General features: G+C 37.8%; 2 protein-coding genes across 5 annotated transcripts; both read right to left on the bottom strand.

Annotated features, from left to right (window-relative positions):
• Nucleotides 1-1,208: 1,208 nt before the first annotated feature.
• Nucleotides 1,209-2,434, bottom strand: LOC119546706 (60S ribosomal protein L37a). The gene is made up of 4 exons (XM_037853185.1): nucleotides 2,415-2,434; nucleotides 2,287-2,341; nucleotides 2,090-2,218; nucleotides 1,209-1,488 (listed from the first exon to the last, which is right to left on the bottom strand). Exons 2-4 carry the CDS (start codon nucleotides 2,287-2,289, stop codon nucleotides 1,342-1,344), a joined length of 279 nt encoding a protein of 92 aa, XP_037709113.1. The 5' UTR covers nucleotides 2,290-2,341; nucleotides 2,415-2,434; the 3' UTR covers nucleotides 1,209-1,341.
• Nucleotides 2,435-2,840: 406 nt separating this feature from the next.
• Nucleotides 2,841-15,362, bottom strand: LOC119545987. Of its 4 annotated transcripts, XM_037851975.1 has the most exons (8): nucleotides 15,225-15,362; nucleotides 12,426-12,928; nucleotides 7,457-7,833; nucleotides 5,640-6,561; nucleotides 5,094-5,192; nucleotides 4,280-4,372; nucleotides 3,280-3,482; nucleotides 2,841-3,226 (listed from the first exon to the last, which is right to left on the bottom strand). In XM_037851975.1, the coding sequence occupies exons 2-8, from the start codon at nucleotides 12,924-12,926 to the stop codon at nucleotides 3,148-3,150; spliced, it is 2,274 nt and encodes a 757-aa protein (XP_037707903.1). In that variant the 5' UTR covers nucleotides 12,927-12,928; nucleotides 15,225-15,362; the 3' UTR covers nucleotides 2,841-3,147. The 4 variants fall into 4 exon arrangements, with proteins under 4 accessions (XP_037707903.1, XP_037707900.1, XP_037707901.1 ...); XM_037851972.1 differs by having other exon boundaries at nucleotides 2,841-3,482; nucleotides 15,225-15,360; XM_037851973.1 differs by lacking the exon at nucleotides 4,280-4,372 and having other exon boundaries at nucleotides 2,841-3,482; nucleotides 15,225-15,361.
• Nucleotides 15,363-15,936: the final 574 nt, after the last annotated feature.

Raw genomic sequence — 15,936 nt, 5'->3', positions numbered from 1 at the left:
GTAAGCCAACATTTTTTATGAATTTTTCATTTAAATATTATTTTTGTTTGTTTAGAGACTTTTTAAATTTTATAAATAAAAAAATGACAAATTAAGAGAACATCTTTGAGGGGTTTTTTATTCATGGGTCTGGAGTTATGATCGTTGGATATAAAATTATTTCATGGTGCCTCGGTAAGGAAAACTTTTCAGATATATAAAAGTACTACTGAAAAACTATTTGAAAAGAAACAAGAAAGGAAGTTAACTTCGGCAAGCCGAAGTTTGTATACCCTTGCAGCATTAATAATTAAATTTAATTCGGAATTCTAAAAAATACAAAAAATTATATTCCCAATAGTATAAGATAATGTCAAAAGACACCGAACCTATAATATGTTTCATACTATTTTCCCACCAATTTTCCGATCGTTCCTATGGCAGCTATATGTCCGATTTAAAAAAATTAAATTAGAAATTCAGAACTAATAAAAACATGTTATTTCCAAGCGTAGGAGGTTATATGTTAAAAAACACTAAAGATATAATATTCTTTTCGGAATATTCCTATGGGAGCTATAAGGTATAGTTGTCCGATCCGGCTAGTTCCGACTTATATACTACCTGCAAAAGAAAGAAGACTTGGCAAAGTTTCAGCCCGATAGCTTTAAAACTGAGAGACTAGTTTGCGTAGAAACGGACGGACAGGGCTATGATGCTGATCAAGAATATATATTCTTTATGGGGTCGCAAACTTCTGACTGAAATCATAATACCCTCTGCAAGGGTATAAAAAGGTATATGAGAATTGTGGCATTGGATACTTTTTCCAAGGAAACGTTTCAAACAAATGTGCTAAACTACTCGGTCGTGGTCACCATCCGGAAATTCAAAAGGATAATTGGTAACCAATCCTGGAACACCTGTTGCTATCATATCACCTGAAGCGGACCTGCTGTTTATATATTTCGCCGAGTTCTTAAGGGAACTGAACGAATCAACGTATTAGAACCCTCAGAGCTGCTGCATCTGCTTCCATCCATATTAATTTATACATTTTAAGACGTTAGCACAAGCATAGACGCGAATCGAAATTTATATTGGGCTCAAAGCCCCATTTTGGTGCGCTCTATTTATACGGAACTTAATATGTGACCGCTTTATACATTGTGATGCACATTGCTCAATTATTCCACTAAATAAATATCACTTTAGCATACTGATAAAAGTAAAAATCATTTTTTATTTTCACATGACCGGCACGGCGCAAACCACAGGAAAATCGCGTTGTCAGATTAAAACTACGGGAACTAACATAGCGGAGCATTGGATTAGATGTTTCCATTGACGATCCGTTGATGTTTACTGTTCCTTGGTTTCACGCAGACGACGGACGGCGGATCGCACGGAGGCGGCGGCGGTGGTGGAGTACACCCAGGCGCCACCGGCGACGGTCCTCTTGCATCGCTTGCAGGACCAGATGCCAACGACGGCGCGCTTCATGGAGTCCTGTGAATAAGATAGAAGATAAGTTAGTGAGGCCAACTAGAAGGACTCCTTCCCATGGGGAGAGCTATATGATACTTTAGAGTGGTCCATTTTGGGTTCTCAAAAAGTGTAGGTGAAAGAATTTGTTTTTAAATGGACAATTCTGAGCTACGATGCCACTAATCACGATAAAGAACCTAGGTATTTTTACATATTTAAATAAATTAAATGGCCTATTTATTAAATAGAACTGTAAGTTCATAACTAAAGTTAAATTTTAATAAATTTAAACCCTAATATAAGTTAACATATCATTATTATGGGTAGGCAACAAGAAAAAGTGTCAAAATACTAAAAATATTCAAATCTGATTGACTCTTTTTTAGTTATTTCGTTCATAGCATCATTTTTCCAGCTATTTGGAGGAATTTAGATAAAGCACTTTATAGTTCTTAACTTTGTGGTACAATATATTCGCCAGAACCTGGATTGCTTTTGGCGCTATTTTGGATTTGTCTATTTATAATCCTTCTCTAAAGATTTCTCACTATTTGTGCTCCACTTTTTTGGGCCACCCTAATCCACATCCACGTCGGACTCGAACCGGAGCACTCCTACTCACCTTTCCGCAGAAGGAGCAAGTGTACTTGCTGTGCTGGGTGATTTCCATCTTCTTGACCATCTTACGGAGGGAGGCACCATAACGGGTACCATATTTACCGACGATTCCAACCTTCTTGGTGCGCTTGGCCTGTCAATAATAGAGGGTTACAAATGTGGTTAGTTCCCAGTTGTGGCGGTATTTCGCGGTCTCCGTACCATTTTGCTGTTTTAGTCGGTGTGTTAAACACAGGAAAGATTCGCCAGCAGTAATCTGTGCACGTGCAAAAGAATAAAAGATAAATTATTATAAAAAAAAACGTGGAGCAGAAATTTTGTACACTTACTCGCCGGAAACGAAGAATCGAAAAGAGGGAAAGTGTGACCGTGTGGTGCAATAATACCACGGAAAACAACGCGGCAAGGTGGAAAACTTGGATGCGCATTTAGCCAGTACTCGAACCCAAACTTATCGAGATTCAGGATCGATTTTATAAATCTCGATTATCAACATTTTTGAATATATTAATATTGAAAACTTTGCGGACCAGTAGGTATTCCAAAAATCGAACGACTATATTCTTGCAGTTTCCATGACTTAATAAAACATTTTGCCTTTAATTCTTTTAGGTTAATAAACTATAATTAAACCAAAAAAAAAATGTAAAACATAGATACGTTTAACAATTAATCTAAATGCAAATCCTGCTTGAATTTACTCCCAAAACCTCCCAAAAAAGATAACACCCACAAAGTTATATTTTTCGTTTTTATTTATTTGCCATTAAAACTCCACAGAAACGACCAAAACTGGATGGTGTTATTCTCACTTGATTAGCTAGATCTACAAAAACTACGTAGACTTTGTAAAATTGTATTTCTCTTATGATTTTTCGTATTATTATAAAGGACGTACTAGTATGCCTTAAGCCTTAGACCGAAAAAATACGTAAATCGAAATTAACTTATAGGAAAATTTATACATTTCGTTGCCAAAGAATGAGAATAGGGCGCCTCCATAATTTAACAAAATTATTCCGAGAAAAAAATAAAATTGCAATTAAAATCGCCGGCTAAACATTAAGACCAATAGTGAGAACAATGGACTTTGGCGCGAACCAAAATCTTAGACATCGTTCTGCTGACTTTTGCTTTCAATCTAGGTTTTAATAATAAGTATACGCAATGGTTAACGATGATCGGGGACCTCACTTTGGCGTTCGGGTGGCAGCACTGATCTTCTGCTTCTCGGCGTCCGTGAACTCAAGGATGCTCTCGATGGCCTGCAGATGGCCCTGGGAATTCTCCTTGTCCGTCAGGAAGTAGAAGATAGCGCTCTTCAGGAATTGCAGCGTAACCTCGGGATCCACATGGGTGCGATTCTTCTGGGCCTCCAGCAGGCGACGATATATGGTCTAAATTGTGGTTGTTATTTTGTATACATTTTTACATTTTAATCGGGTTAGTAACGGTGGAAAAAGAGAAAAAGTGCAAGAAGATGTAGAGAAGATTAGTCAGAATTCTTTAATATTCAAAAACGCATTATCGAAAGTGTTAGTCGTTGAAATCAAATGTATTTACATAAGGTTCGCTTTAATCTTTGGTATAGTGCTATGCCATATGAACATTTAGGTTATAATGTTATGTATGTAACACTGAATAATTTCGGGAACGGTTATGGTTTTTCTTGGGCTTTAGTTGGAAGTTAACTTGAGATGAACCACATGCTAAATGGATCTTAGATAGAGATTAGCTTTTTGTGTGTGTCTGGTACTCCCCGAATTGGGAGCTCATCTAGCCGGAAGTGTGTCATATGTGATGTTGATGTTGAACATACCTCTAGTTGTTACCTCTACAAAACAGTTTTGTTGGGAAACAACAAGTACTTACAAAACAGAATAAATACGATATGTTGAAATGGAAATTATTAAAATCGAAGTTATAGTTTCGTTGTGGAACCCAATAACCTTACCCTGAATGCGGATGAAAATGCTGGTTAGTCTCGAGGGTGAGGTGAGGTGTGGGATTTTTGGATGGTAGGACTAAGACCCAATGTTCGATATAGCCAATGTGCGTGATCAAATCATAAAATGCAACTAAAGATACGTTTTTCGTCTTCTTTTTTAGTAATTTTGCCATAAAAACTCAAGAGTTAGTTAGTTGGGTAGATATTTTTTTTTTTTGGGAAAGTTTTGTTAGGGATATTACAAACCTTACGCGCGCCAAGTACCCACAAAGAAATCGCCTCTTTTGCAGTAAGGAGTGCATGATTACTGCCGCACTCTCTCATTCTGCACTCAGATGCCTACAAAAATAGTTGGTTTTTTGGTTGTTTTACGACAGAAATATTTAAAATTTAGAAAGAGTTGTTTTGCTTTTCTTGTAAACGTAAAGTAAATTAAACAAAAAGTATACAATTTAACCAAAGGTAAATACAGAGAAAGAGATCTAAAGTTAAAGTCCGGCATGCGATTGGAACGTTTCGGAATTGAAATATGAACGAAAGTGAGCCAACTGTACTTGGTTACTTGCATGCACTTGCTTGCTCGCCACACTCCGCACTACGTGACTGTACTTAGAGGCTACTCGAACTCGCAATGGAATGGAAATGAAACAAATTAAACGCATTGAAAGTAAACGATGTTGCATTTAATGTTTAAGTTTAAATGTGTTGTAATCTTTCTAGAAAATAAGTATATGCAAAATGATCTTAACAGCTAGAAACGGAATAAAACAGAAAAATGTCGCTTGTGTCGATCAGTGTCAATAACTGATTGGCGGGCATTTCAATTAAGTGCCGCTTTTCCAGCCAGGCAAAGTCAGCCCAATTGAAGTGCCACGCCCACAAGTGGTTATATATATGTAGGCGAAGCGAATGCGTGTTCTTCTTGTTCTTGTTCTTGTCGCGTTGTGTTCTTGTTGTTCTTGTGAAGGTGTCGAGATGCTGAGATGCCTCACGATGCAACAAAATGCAACACACAAAACAAAACCGAAAATAGGATGAGGAATATATTGAAGAATCTTACGCGTATGTTCTCCAATTCGTCCTGGGTGCTCTGCAGCTGGTGGAGCAGCTCATTGATGGACACCTTGCTCTCCGGCTGACGCTGGGCCAAATCCAGGGCCTAAAAAAGTTAAAGGGTTTATTATATTTGCGATTTTGAGATTTACAAAAGTAGAACTACAAATTTTAAAGCTCTTCTCAAAAACACGCATGTAAGTATAACTAAACAAACAAGAAAATATTTAATGCAAATCCACCATCAAATGTACTCGGGTCAAGAATTCGCCTTCTCACTTATTTAAGAGAAACGTTCTTAATATTACGAAAGTGCTCTCGAGTTTGTTTTTTGAGATTAGGAGGTTTTAAAATATAAGCAAAATTATACATATTATGTTTGGAGAACGAAAATAGCTCAAATCAAACGCACTTCTCTTTTATTTGAGAAGAAATGTTCTTAGATTCAAGACAAAAGTGCTCTCAAATTCGTTTTTTCGATAAAGCGATATTGTAAAAGTGATGAAAGTAGTCTCGATTTTTACAACTCAACAAAAATTCATAAAAACCTCACCTGATCCGCTCTAGAAATGCGCTCCGCCTCCTGTCCCTGCTGGTACATGTGCAGGTACATCTTGTTCTGCTTCTCCTCGTGCTCGACCAGCTTCCTCTGCAGATCCTCCAGCTGCTTCTCCAGCTCCCGGATGCGCTGTTTGGCCTGCTCGTAGTCGGGCACCATGTCCGAATAGCGAGTGTTGCATTCGGCCAGCTTCTGGAGCAGTGCCTCCACCTTGTCGTTGTGTGATCTCTTCAGATCGCTGGTGGCGCTGTCCTGACTCCGGATGAGCTCCTCTATGCGGTGCTCGTACATGCGTATCAGTTCCTGACGCTGCAGCTCGTAGTTCTCCAGATTGCTGGCCGCATCCCCGCCACCGCAGGCCAGTCCCTCCTGATCGCCATCCGGTGTGGATGTGCCACATGCCTCACTTTGAGTCTGCGAGTCCTTTGAGTGCACCGATGACATGGTCAGATCCTCAAAATGGCCGGAGTCCGCATAGGAGCTCTGCATCTCCGCCGACATCTGCATGGCCTGCAATTGCTGATGTTGCAGGGAGGGATTCGGCTGCCGGCTGAGATGCCTGGGACTGCCCTTTGAGTTGCCCTCGTCCACCATGTCCACGATGGGCGACACATCCTGCGAGGTCTTCAGCTCCGCCTCGCGCACCGTGACCGCATCCGATGAGGCCGAGCGCTCCTCCGGCGAACTGAGCGATGCCTTGAACAGGCGCAGCTCCACCACCTCGCGCGTCAGACGCAGTAGCTCCGTATCCTTCTGCTCCAGATCCTGCCGGGCGATGCACAGCAGCTCCTTGAGCCGCCGGATCTGGCGCTGGGCCCGCTGCGTGGGCGTGAGATAGTCGGGTCCCACCTGACCCGCGTAGTTGGAGCAGTGCACCACGTACTTCATCTTGCGACCACTGAATGTGGTGCCGTTTCTGGAAGGGAAAACTACTATATTAACTTATTAACACTTTAAAATCTTAATTTAACTTATTTTAATATAACCCTTCCAATTATCTTTGTAAATAATGTTACTTTCTTAACTTCATTTTTATTTTAAACATGATTTTATTCAGATACGTAATCGCAAGGGTTATTTACTTACTTATGGTTTTTTAGAGATTAAAGTTTTTATTCAAATGGGAGCCTGAATTAAAATAATTTAAGTAAGACCCTACCAAATAAATTTCTACAAAAGTTTTGTATTCAATTGAATTTTTTATTTTAATAGGTTTTTGTTCAGAAACAATGTTCAAAAGGTTATCTTATATTTTTCTTTCTAAGAAAACCATTTAAATGAATTATATAAAAGTAACTCTTGAAATTCTAAAAATTAAGTATGCTGAGACAAACATATATGTATGTGTAGTTAGTCAGAACTATAAAACCTAATCTTTAAATATTTAGAAACATATTTGTTCGATTTAATAATACTTTTGTTAAAAAATATATAGGTAAGAGATTAGAAAGTTTTTTGCTTCTGAGTGTTCTAATAAAACCTATAAGATAGAAACAACTAAAATGGTATTGTATATACATATAGTTAAATTATTTATATTTATTCGACTGATTAATATTATTGTTAACAAATATATAGCTAGGAGAATAGTTCTTTCAAGATAAGATAAGAACAATTGAATAAGTATTTAAGAGGCTTAGCTATAAAGCTAAATTGAGGAAACTTCTAAATTCTTGTTCTATATGAAATTTAATTTTAACCCCCATTTTATAGAGCTAACTAATGAAACACCCACTGCTACCAAATGGGGAATATATGCTAATTTCAGAACTTAATTAAAATCCCTGACTTTCGATTAGGAAATATATTACCTGGCCACATAGGGATGCTCGCAGGACATGGTGGAGCGACCCGAGGTGGTGGTGGCGAACGAGTACATCGAGTCTAGATCATCGTCCAGATAGGTACTGGGTGAATCCGGAGTGACTGGCGGCGTTCGGGGTGAAATCTTGGACTCGTGGAGAGTGGACAGCTTCCCCTTCGCAGCCTTGACGCAGTTTCCCTGGCGAATGCAGCTGTGTGATGCTGGTGGCGTCTCTTCTGTGGATCCCACTCCTAATCCTCCTCCGGTTGCCGGCGTTTGGGGCGTCTGTGGCGTATGGGTCGTCGTCCTGGTCCTGGGAGAGGACTCCTTGGTGCAGGAGGTGCCACTGCTGCTGATGTCACTGCCGCCGTTCAACTTGAGAGACTGCAAGATGGGAGATGGAAGATGAAAGACCGGAGACTGGGATTAGTAACTATCTCTCGCCGTTGTGGTGGCTGCCCCTCGATCACTTAATCTTTTCTTTACACTCTTGTTTCACTCTTTAGCTATTTTCTAATTTTGTTGCGTGGTCGCTGTTCAGTCGTGCATGGATTATTTGAGATTTTTGCAAAAAAAAAAAAAAAGGGGAAAAAATAATACAAGACATAGCCGCGTGAAATGCAGGGTAAACCAATTCGCATTTGCAACGCCCCTAAAAGCAATTTGTTGCCACACATTTAACAAAACATTTTTCGGTTTGTATTCGCATTCGCTTTGGTTACTTTCATTGCGGTGATCTCTCTCTAAAATCCCCTCCCTTCGGCAGCATTTTTGTGGTCAATTAACTAACCATTAGTCTGGGCTCCAAGGGGGCATTTAGTATGTAGCGTTAAGCATTTGGCTAAACCAGGCTAACCGACTGACTTAAATCGCGGCTGCGTCGATTAAATCATTAAGATTCGCAAATTATGCGTAAATTTCTCCAATTTACTTGGGGGAAAAGTAAACAAGGAACTTTTATAACTAGAGCAAAACATTTTTAAACTTTTTCTAAGAAAGCTAATAAGCCTAATTTAATAATTAATCTTTAAAAAAGATTTTATAAATTACAAAAAATGTACTCAGCTGCTTGTGAAGAAAAGTCATCTTGATTTGTTGAGTCGTCATGGCTATATTTCCAACACTTGGTGTAAAGACTTAAAATTCTTAAAAATACACTTGCCATGACGCCACTAGTACACATTGTATACCTATACAACTGGAAATAACCAAAATAAAGTGTTTATTATGTGATAGAAAATGCAAATCAATCCTGATTGATTGAGTAAATCCATTAACTTAAATATTTTTTCATTGACTTTTATCCAATGCAATTTTATATATGCAAATACTGCTCTTAACTATTATAGTAAACTTACAGATTTTAGGTTTTGAAATTATTTTTAACGTAATTTAAATTGCTAAAGGTAAGCATAATATTTCTATCATGATTTTTTAGTTTCAAATAAAGTCATGCAATTTTTTATGCCTTAAATTGAATATTATGTTTTTGTATTTTATTCAAATATTTAATACGAAATTTTGAAAGGTAATATGCTAATATTTATATTTATTTTTTCATATATTTATTTGCATTATTTCCATTTATTAATAATCCATACTAGATTATTATCTACACTACATTTATTTCCATAATGAAAGTAATTAGCCTAGTAGCTCGGGTAACCCTTACAACCAAAGCAAAAAGTTCATTGACTGGCACTGCATTGATTCTTTGGCTGTCCCCGATGTGAAGTGATTTAGGAACCACTGGCCCACTTGTAACCCCTTTTTCTGCCACACTGACCAACTCATCGACCAACTCAGCAGTTGGTTGACTGAAAACGATCCGTTGCGAGTGATTTGTTTGAATGGAAACCCAAATGGGACATGGTATATAGACAAATCTGTTTAACTGCCTTTTTTGCATTCTCTCCATTCTTTGTATACATTGTATACCCGCTTATTTCATAATCAGTAATGAGTTTCTTGCTCTATTTAATTGCCCAAGTTCTGGGGAATATTTCACGGCATTTCTGGAATGGCGGGCAGAAAGAAACTGTTTACGCACGGCTAAACAATGGTTAAAACCAGACTTCACAAGGGAATAGTAGTAATAATAAACATGGTATAAGGGGTAAGGGGTTAGGAACGAGGGCTTGTAAACAGGGCCAACACACTTTGCCACGTAATAGCCATCCACCGCAGAGAAAAGCGCTTACATTACGCACTTGAGCCCGTCTTAAGGCCGTCAAAGAGTCACGTTCCAAGCATCTAACTTGGCTTATACGGCGCTCAGGTGCCATCAATTAAGCTGCTGACTAAGAAAAATCAATGACTTTGATTCCGAATGGAAGAGAAGATGGGCAGCAGACACAATGCAGGTGAAAACATCAGACCGAAACTCACGTAATGGCCAATTCAGCCCACTTGGCCAAGAGCCAAGTCGCACTGTTCTGGTCACGTGTTGGCAATCACTTCTCGCCATTGTGGGAATGTTTGTTTTGGCCAAGTTTTTGGCTAAAAATGACAAAAGGACAACAAATATTTTGCATACTTTTCAGGGTCGATAAGGAGGGAAATAGAATGGAATAGATGGTAATGGATTATGGATTTTTTGTTTAAACTAGTGACCAATATGGCAATAAGTAAAACCTTGGAAGTGGTTAGGGAATAGGGATCATTTTTGTAAACATATTATAGATATTTAAGAAGAATTTATAAATTAAAAAATAAAATATCTTCTAGAAAATAGAACTCCCTTTGGGTAAAATTTAGCTTTCTTGGGAATGAAGAATGCCTATTAATGAGTGTAAAACCCTTTCTATATTAACTAAATATTTTTTTGTAACAAAATCTTGTAGCGTTTATATAAACTCGTCTGTATATCGTCATAAAAGCGTCGTAAATCATCCCTAATTGGTGTAATTCCACGACAAGAAATGACTTTCGGAAAGCTAAAAAAAATGGTATATTGTTTAATATTAAGCAGATCTATTCACCAAAGCTTTTTAAAGTTTCTTAAAAAATGCTTTAAATTTGTATTGTTTTTAAAAAATGAACTTGTTTCCAATATCTAAGATGCATTCTTCTCACTTTGCTTTTTCTCGATGTACATAAATTACGTATTCACACGTGCCACTTCCTTTCTACCCCCAAAAACCACAGATTTTCACTGAAACATTTCCGACATAATTAGAACGTAGAGCGTTGAAAATCAATAACAATTATGAATTAGTAATGCAAAAGGGCCAACGAACTTCAGCTTTTAATGATGGCTTAAATTATCCAAGTACATGGTGGAGTCCAAGGCGGGTAATTACCATTTATGAGCCATGGCCCCAAGTTGTTGTCTTCAATTAAAATCGCTCGCACTGTACTTAGTCTAGGTACTTGGTTGTATTAAAAACAGCGAACGAAAAAGCAGTGAATTAAAGGCAAAATGCACGCTTCAATTGTTTAAGCCAGAAGGCTTAAATTTTAAACAATATCAGAGAGCCAAACCGCGAATCTTCTGAACGCGGTGAGTACAAAAAATCAACTGAAAGGCAAATCACTTGGCCAAGAAACGAAGAGAGTATATGAAGACGAAGAAGATACCAAAAAGGTGGTTAAAAACAGAGGCGGAGAGAGCAAAACAGAGGGGGAGGGGGTTTCAAAAGCTGCGCACTTGCATTTCCTGTTCTCTCAACCCCCGCGAATCACAAGAAAACCCAAACAAACCGAAAATCAGCTGTTTCCTAGGTACAATTTGGCAAAACGGAACAAGCGGAAGTGGAAACGAAACAGCTGGTAAAAAATAGGGGGGAGGGGGGGGGGGGGGGGGGGGGTTGGGGTTGTATGTTGAGAAGGTTGAAGCGTGTGTAAGCTGTGCTTGTCTTCACCTTTCTTCTTTCTTTTCTCTCTCTTTCCCCGATTATTATGCAAACTCAGCTCGGGGTTTATTTTTTGTTCCCTTTGTACGGTACATACTTATATAGTATATCTGGTTTAATGATCGCTGTCGGTGGGAAGTGTACAAACTGTAAGCTGCGTGTCATCACGACAAAGCCAAAACAAAAGTGCAAGTGACAAAATGACATTACCCAGCTAAATCAATTATAACTTTTCAGGAAACTTAGATCCATAAGGCCAATCCAATACTTTAATAAACTTGGCAAAACCCATAGGCAATGGAGGATTGTAATCAAAGTAGAAAATCATCTCCAAAGAAAAAGTTACAAAGAAATGTTAAGGCATGGTAATATTTTATCAGCTTTATTATATCTTAACATACTAAGGAAATTATAAAACCAGAATTTATAGTTCCACACATCCACATGACCTAACATTATGATTCCATAAGACGTAAAATTCAATAACATAAACTTTCATATAAAGACAAGAACAAAAAGCTAAGACTTACGTAGTAAAAAAAGTCATTTTTTTAATAGATAATTCAGAAATTAATGATAACAGTCAAATCAATTGCACTTTTCAAAACCAATATCATTACGTAGTAAAAAAAGTCATTTTTTTAATAGATAATTCAGAAATGAATGATAACAGTCAAATCAATTGCACTTTTCAAAACCAATATCATATATCCAAATGATAAAAATGATAATAACATTTAGGATCCTGATATACATAGGTTTAACAAAAGTTTCCGCTAGCTGTAATAGGGATATAAACAATTATATAGTGTACTAGTTCCCCCAAAGTTTAAGCCTATGAGGTAAGCATACATATTTTGACTTCATGATGGGTGTGTATTAAGAGTGTATTAGGACCGCTCCTGAATTCCTGGGAAATGCCTCGAGCGTTCCCCAGATAGTTTCGTAATACTTGTGCTTTAAACTACGAGTGCGTGCTAACATATGTAAGACCACCCCCTCGTAACCTTTTGCCCTCTCGGCGAGGGCGGTTCTTCGACTACAAGTCACATAGGTCAGCAGCGGCAAGTGAAAATCAATACAAAATACAATATACCCGTACCTACGCCACCTACAACTTACCAGATTTCGCGGTTTTCCGTTGGCCATGTTGCAGTTCGTCATTTCCTTATCCTCAGCCAGGGACAGACATTGGGTGGCGTTGCATAGTGCATGGCCCGAGGACTCCGATTCCGGTGCCGCCTCCGTGGAAGCCTTCACTTCCGGTTCCTGCTCCGTTTTGTGGCCTAAATTGCTCCAGCTGCGATTACGCCTCAAATGGACCGGGTGCGAACGCGATTTAAGGCTGGATGGGATCGCCGAGAGCTTGGCGCGCGAACTGAATCCGCCTCCGCCGGCTGGACAGTGCTCAGGCCGTAGACCCAGCTCCGGAGGTGGGTTCCCGCGCAGGCGCAGGGAGGCGGAACGGCGGAAGTGGGCCACCGAAGGATGTGGAATGCGAGTGGGCGTTGTGGACGCCGTGTGGGTGTCCGTGTCCACCGCGGGCTCAGTGTCCTTTTCCATCCGCCTCTCTTGCTCCTCCACCGCCGGCAATGACGTATCCAGCTGCAGCGACGTCATCATTTCTACACAGAGAAAAATAAAAGCCAAGTTAGAAAATGTATTTTAGTTAATATTCCTTCTTAAATTAATAAAAAAACTGGATTTCAAATAAATATTTTTAAAATCTTTAAATTAAATTCAGATATTCCCAAAAATATTAATAATGAATTTAATAAATTTAAAGAAAATAACAACATTAAAATGAAAAAACATTTTTTTGCACCATAATGTATAAATTTCTGACATTTCGGTCCCTTTCTTTTGGTTTATAGATATCAAAAATATTATACTTTTTAAATCAAATTCATTATTATAATTATTTTTATATTGGAAATAATTATTTTACTACAAAGGTAACATAATTCCAAAATTAAGAGATACAATATTTCATATTTTAAGCATCTAAAATGTAGATTCTACCTTCTTAAAAATGTTTTGAGTGCTAAAATATTTCCTAAGCCAGGTCCATAATAAAAACATATTTCAACTTTATTAATTATATAATTATCTCATAATTTCTTCAGTGTGCCCAATCGAAAAGTGAAATGCTAAATTATGCCTAAGAAAATGAATTGAATGCAAATTGAGCTGAAATCAATTTCTAATCATTGGTTGCACTTTCAAAATGTGAGCAATTTTATAATTGAATGCCTCAGATAAACGACTTCATTATCTTAAACGCTCGTCGGGTAATTAAAACTTTCTTCAGCCCGCAATTAATAATTATGATTGTGTACTCCTTTCCGCTCGCCAATAGTTGAACTGATTTGCTGGGCAAATCCAAAATGAAAAGTGAAATTAAAGCAGTTTCCCAGACATGCAACTCTCAGTTTTTTTCTTTATTTGGCTTTTTTCCCTGCAGATAATTATGAAATTTGTTTTTGAGATCTCTTATTCGTTTGTGGTTTTGGCTGTGGTGTCTTTGGATCTGGTTGTTCTTGTTACAAAAACCAACACGATCTTAAAGGTCTTCGGGTTAGATGAGCTAAAGCACCTGCAAACATATACTTGATACTTTGAAAAGGCTAAAGGCAATTTCTGTTTAAATTTTAACGCCGATATAAGCATTTAAATATGATATCATAAGCGGCATCTTTGATAAGGTGCGGTTGCCAAATCGATGGGAATTAAGATGTTAAAGTGAAAGCCTATTTACTGGAATTAAAAGTACTATCAATTTATGTAATGGAAATAAATTTTAAAAAATTTATCGATGTAGAATTTTAAGACTATAATATTTGTACAATATAATCTTTAAAAAAAATACAAAAAGAAGTTTAACATGTTTTAATTACAAGCTTAAACTCCATTTTATATCTTTAATTTCTCTTAACTTTCAGCACTCTTTGGTAAGACCCCCCGAAAACATTCCCCCATACCAGAATAACAAATGAATGAAAGCAAAATAATTGTTTTACTCATCTGACCCCTATTATCTTCTCTTCTCTGCCTCGAATTCCCCCACCACTTTTGGTAGCAATTAGAGCAACTATCATTGTAAAGTATTTCCGCTCATTTCTTTTAAACTCAAACAGCTTCAACAAATCATTCAGTTTTGGGAGGTTTTGCTTTTGGGTTGACTTTAGGCCATAAAAGGTCAATTTCACAGCTGAACAAACGTGTTTTTCTCCCCGTCGTATCCACCTTAATACCGCCTTTATATTTTTTTTGCCACGTTTTTTGTAACCAGATTGAGTGCATTCACGGCATTTTCTTCGAACGGGATTGATTTAAGCGTTGACAAGGTCAATGATAGCGTTTAAGATACTCAACTCAGATGTGAAAATATTTAATCAATGGCGAAATGGAGCACGTTTCTTTTGTTTTTGGCCTAAGTAAATACCAAGCAGCTGTTTAAGTAATTAAATGTGACGATTTTGTAAGGTACACAGTGGAAAATAGTTGAAGGACAGTTCACTAGCCTTTAAATAATAAGAAAAAAAGTGGTAACTATTTATAAAAATAATAATTAAATGGACAATTTTGAGATACAAAATTTCAAATATTGCTGTTTTAACACATCACTTAAACAATTCCAAAAAATCAACTCAAATTTAAAATGTTTACTATACTTCTTAATTTAAGAGAAGTTTATAGTACACATTTTTTTAACGAAAAGTTCTTGGTTTTTTGGTGTACCCATCGAACACTCCCCCTGTAAAAAAGCTCTCAAAAACATTCCCCTCTCTCACTTATCAACAAGAACAATTTGTGGCTGTGTTTTCGTGATAAGAGGGCACAAATCGACACAAATATGTCGGTCTCAGCTGAAATTCGCCACCTTTTTAGCTAGAAATATTAACAATTTCATTTAAATACCTGAAGTTAGCAACGCTTGCGGCGAATAAGTGCACTATTTACCAGCAATTTGTATGCAAATAATTGCAGAAATCTTAGACAAATTGCAGAACACCGAGCGGCAAAACGTTAAGCCAAGCGCGAAATATAGAAAAATATATTTAAGTTTAACAACAATTGTGGTGCGCGTGCTGGAGGCGAGCGACAAAATGCAACTGAAGCTGAAAAGCTGAAAAGCCGCGCGGCGAATGGAAAAGTCTGCTGGCAGATGGAAAAACTATTGTTCAATTAACAAAGCGAGACGGAAAATGGAGTAGTCGAAGTCCGAGTGTTGCATTCGTCTGTATTTTTTGGTTTTTCTAGCCGGTGTGTCGTCGTTCCACCTTTTGATGGCATTTTAAACGAATTTCGGGGCGCCTGGGAAGCAATGTATCTGAATCTCCATCGCCAAGAGCGAGGTGAAAGGCAAAAAAGAGCGACCGCATCCAAAGGCAAAAGGTTTCTTGTGCAATTAATTGGCACTATAAAAAAAAAGGCGGCTATATGCATTGTACTTGCCCAAATTGTTTCGCTCTTGCCGGCGAAGACCTCATTTCCATGGCATTTGACGGGCGGATGGTGCATTATAAATTTTGCGGTGTTCGGTCTTGCGGAAAGTCTTAGTCTTCCTCGGCTCACCCAACTTGCAACCACAGTCGGTGGTTATTTTTGTAACAAAAAATAATCCAGTGGA

Source organism: Drosophila subpulchrella, chromosome 2L (assembly GCF_014743375.2).
Source record: "Drosophila subpulchrella strain 33 F10 #4 breed RU33 chromosome 2L, RU_Dsub_v1.1 Primary Assembly, whole genome shotgun sequence".
Lineage (NCBI taxonomy): Eukaryota > Metazoa > Arthropoda > Insecta > Diptera > Drosophilidae > Drosophila > Drosophila subpulchrella.
The sequence above is the reverse complement of the archived record's forward strand: the minus strand, read 5'-3'. Positions and strand labels throughout refer to the sequence as shown.

What these genes read in the sequence shown, in the direction of transcription:
- LOC119546706 (XM_037853185.1), bottom strand. An exon ending in CTTGCTCCTTCTGCGGAAAG is followed by an intron (nt 1,489 to 2,089) that starts GTGAGTAGGAGT and finishes TCTTATTCACAG; the next exon opens with GACTCCATGAAGCGCGCCGT.
- LOC119545987 (XM_037851975.1), bottom strand. Translation starts at nt 12,926, where the DNA reads ATGATGACGTCGCTGCAGCTGGATACGTCATTGCCGGCGGTGGAGGAG. An exon ending in ACGGAAAACCGCGAAATCTG is followed by an intron (nt 7,834 to 12,425) that starts GTAAGTTGTAGG and finishes CCCATCTTGCAG; the next exon opens with TCTCTCAAGTTGAACGGCGG. An exon ending in GGGTACTTGGCGCGCGTAAG is followed by an intron (nt 3,483 to 4,279) that starts GTTTGTAATATC and finishes ACCACAATTTAG; the next exon opens with ACCATATATCGTCGCCTGCT.